This window comes from Entamoeba invadens (assembly GCF_000330505.1).
Source record: "Entamoeba invadens IP1 unplaced genomic scaffold scaff_1105074724549, whole genome shotgun sequence".
Lineage (NCBI taxonomy): Eukaryota > Evosea > Mastigamoebida > Endamoebidae > Entamoeba > Entamoeba invadens.
This window is the reverse complement of record NW_004443664.1, coordinates 81,485-85,135: the sequence shown is the minus strand read 5'-3', so window position 1 is coordinate 85,135 and position 3,651 is coordinate 81,485. Positions and strand designations below refer to the sequence as shown.

The 3,651-nt window shown below is 27.3% G+C and overlaps 1 protein-coding gene across 1 annotated transcript; it reads right to left on the bottom strand.

Moving 5' to 3' along the window:
• Positions 1-2,329: 2,329 nt before the first annotated feature.
• Positions 2,330-3,571, bottom strand: EIN_238850 (protein kinase, putative; the record flags this gene model as incomplete). Its single annotated transcript, XM_004260348.1, has 1 exon — positions 2,330-3,571. A coding segment is annotated over one exon (1,242 nt), but the record flags the coding sequence as incomplete, so codon positions are not given.
• Between the last annotated feature and the right edge of the window lie 80 nt (positions 3,572-3,651).

The window sequence follows — 3,651 nt, the reverse complement described above, 5'->3', positions numbered from 1 at the left end:
TTCTTGAGTATATAATCAAGCACTTCACCAGTTACAAATTCCATTTTTGTCAACAGAATACGGCAGAGTGTTGTTCAATTCAATCGAGTCGTCCATCTCTCGAATTATTACATTACAAGTTCATATGACCGCCAATTGACGTTTAGTTTTAATGTCAAAATTTATTGTATTAAAACAAAATAAAATTTAAATTCTCAATAATACAGTTAATATTATGACATGTTTTTTTTCCATTAAAAAATGTTTTCTGTTTTGTTATTAAAACTATAATATAATAATTTTATTATTAATATATAAATTCTTATAACTAGTTAGTAGTTATTATAATTTATAATATATATAGATCCACTTCATTTCAAAGAAAATATAATAAATTACTAATTTAATCCATTCATTTGATTATAATTAATAACAGCTTATACAATACTAATAAACACAGATAATACTAGTAGGATGGAAGAAGTTAAAGCGCAAATTCAAAACCTAACAACTCTGATCATTAAGCTGTTAGATGACCCCAAAGAAAACCCAAAAGAATTAATTAAAAAAGTTGAAGAGCAAAAAGAATTACCCATTCAAGAGCAAATAAAAGAAGCTGAAAAAGAATTTGAAATACTCGATGAAGATTATCAAAAAAAAGATTACTTTTAAAAAAGGAGTGGCAGTCACTTTTGCAAGATGTTTTGTTATTATCAGCAATAACTAAACAACACATTAAAGAGATACCAACATACGAAATAAAATTGGACAATTCAATAAAGAAGTTAAATGCACTTTACATGGAAGACTACGTAATTAAAAAGAAGAAACTTGAAGAAGACTTTAAAACCGAACTTTCAAAAATAGAAAAAATTAAAACAAATAAAATTGATGAATTGAAAAATATTAAAAACGAACGAAGAGAAATGGAACAAAATTTCAATTTTGGTCTTGAAAACGGCGAACGTCAAAAACTTGAAGAAATTACAAAGAAGAAAATTTCCAATATTGTGTTTAACTCATTTGAAGATGACTGGAGCAAAGACACATCTGTATTTGATGACAAAATAAAAGGAAAAAGTGATCTTCTGTTTTTGATTGAAGACGATAAAAAGAACAAATTTGGAGGGGTTTACTATGGCACAATTGATAAAATTGGTTATTGGTTGAAAAGCGACACTTCATTCATATTTTCACTTGTGCGAAATGGAGACTTAAAACCTTAAAGTATTTGTGTTAAAAGAAGGACAAGGTGACAACGCTTTCATTTCTTGCACAAAAGACGATTCTTATCTTTTTGTATTTGGAAACAATAATACAAAAGACATTTACTTATAAGACATATCCCTTGGCAAACGTGGTATAATTAACAATAATAAATGTACTCCCACTAGTTACACTGCACAAAGTGGAGATCTCATTGATGGGCAAACATATACACCAAAAAGTATTCGTGTTTTCCAACTTACCAATTAAATTAATTTATTTTTTAATAAAAATGTTTAAAATAACAAAATCAAGACAAAAGAAATCAAACCAAGTTAAACCTCTACTTGTATGTAACAACAATTACACGTGTTTCAAAAACAATATTTAAATGAATTTAATAACTATTAATATACACATATAAAATTTTGTTGTGTTGCTATATATTTACTCAGACATTTTTTAAACAATTTAAAAAAGAAAAGCCAAAATTATTTGTTCTATCATAACAATGTAAAAACATTATATTTCTCACACCAAATATCATTTAATATCTCATCCAAAAAGCAACAGTCAAAGTACATCAATAACAAGTCTTCGTTTTATAACATAATTGCTTTTTCTCAATTAAAAAAGAAAGTATATAAACAAAGAAAAACATTAACAAATGAATCACACAAAAACATAAACATAGAGATTCATATATTAAACAAAAAAAATAGTTTTTAATTGGTAACTTGATTTGTACGTTGTTTAATTATCCAAATCTCAGCAAAATAAAACAGTGGTTACTGATTATGTTGCAGAGTCTTTTTTATTTGACATTAAATGGATTGAACCAGTCAGATACTTTTTTGTTTGATTTGAAACTTGAATACTTTGAAAAGAGAATCAAATTTTTTGTTGTTCTCTTTAAATGTGCAAATATGTTTTAACATAAGTAATACACTAATAAATATAAAATTATTATTAAATTGAATGCTGTAAATGAATTTTATTACATTTTATTATCATTACACAAATCAGTTTTATATAAATAATTGTTAAATAAATACTTTATTATAATGTTAATAAAAATATAAAAATGTTTCAATTTGATAATATCTAGCTGCTGTATTGAACACTTAAATTAATTTATTTGGTTTTATACCGCATTATAACTTTTTTGAATACATTCAACGATATTATTAATTGTTTCTCTTTCTTTTGGGTTTTGTTTCCAACACATTTGTATTAGTTGATATAATGTTTTTGGAATGTTTTCTCTTCTTTCAAGTCGTTTTCCAGCGGTCACAAACTCGGCTATTTTCCATGGAAATTTGAATGTGGTAAATGGATACGCTTCACACCACCCGAACACTTCATACATTGTAATGCCAAACGAAAAGACGTCTGCATATTTTGTGTACTTTTCTTTGTTTAACACCTCAGGCGCCATGTAAGTTGGTGTACCAATACCCTTTGTGAATGTCATGTTAGTCATCAACATATTAATGTTTCTCGACGATCCAAAGTCGGTCAATTTGGCATTCACCTTATCATTTAAATTTAATGAAAACACAAGTAAATTGTCTGGTTTGATGTCTCGATGTAATATTCCATTTTCATGTAGATACAAAATACCTCTTGATGCGTCCAACATCATTTTAAGTCGAAGTTTCATGTCAACTTCGTCATATGTTTTGTGTTTCATCAAATCTTGTAAACTTCCATATTGTGCGAACTCAGTGACCATACACACTTTATTTGGTATAAATACAGCTCCATAAAAATGGACGATATATTCACTTCGAAATTTGTCAAGCATTTCAACTTCTTTGGTAAAGTCAATTATTTCATCAACATCTTTTTTTAATTCCTTCATCTTCTTAATAGCCACACAATTTCCTCTAAAAGATCCTTTGTAGACAATACCAAAAGACCCCTCGCCCAGTTTCTTCTCTTCAATTAACTCATCTGGGTCAAGACGTGTTGACATCTCAGTAAAAATACTCAAAGTTAATTGGTTGTTGTTTGTAATTCCATCTTTTAATCCTTTTGAGAAAAGCACAATTTTATCATCAATTTTACATGAACATTTTGGTTCAACAAATATTTCAAATTCGACTGCCATTCCTTGTGATAAAGATACAACTTTGGGTTCTGTTTTGATTGTGTATTTTGCAGTATTAATTATAGTCGAAAATTGGATTTTCAAATGTTGCTTTGACGAGTTGCCAACACATATCAATTCACGACTTTCAACACCAACTTTGACTGGATCATCAGAACAACCAAATAAAATTTCTGTTTTATTGACAACAACATCTTCACAAAGTTGAACAAAAGAAATGTTCGAATGACTCATTTTGAAACTTGTTGTTGTTTTTGCAAGTTGTTTTTGATGTACTTTCTTTTCAATGCATTTAACTGTAAATACAATAAATAATATTAAAAATATCATCATTATAATTGTAAACAAAATTA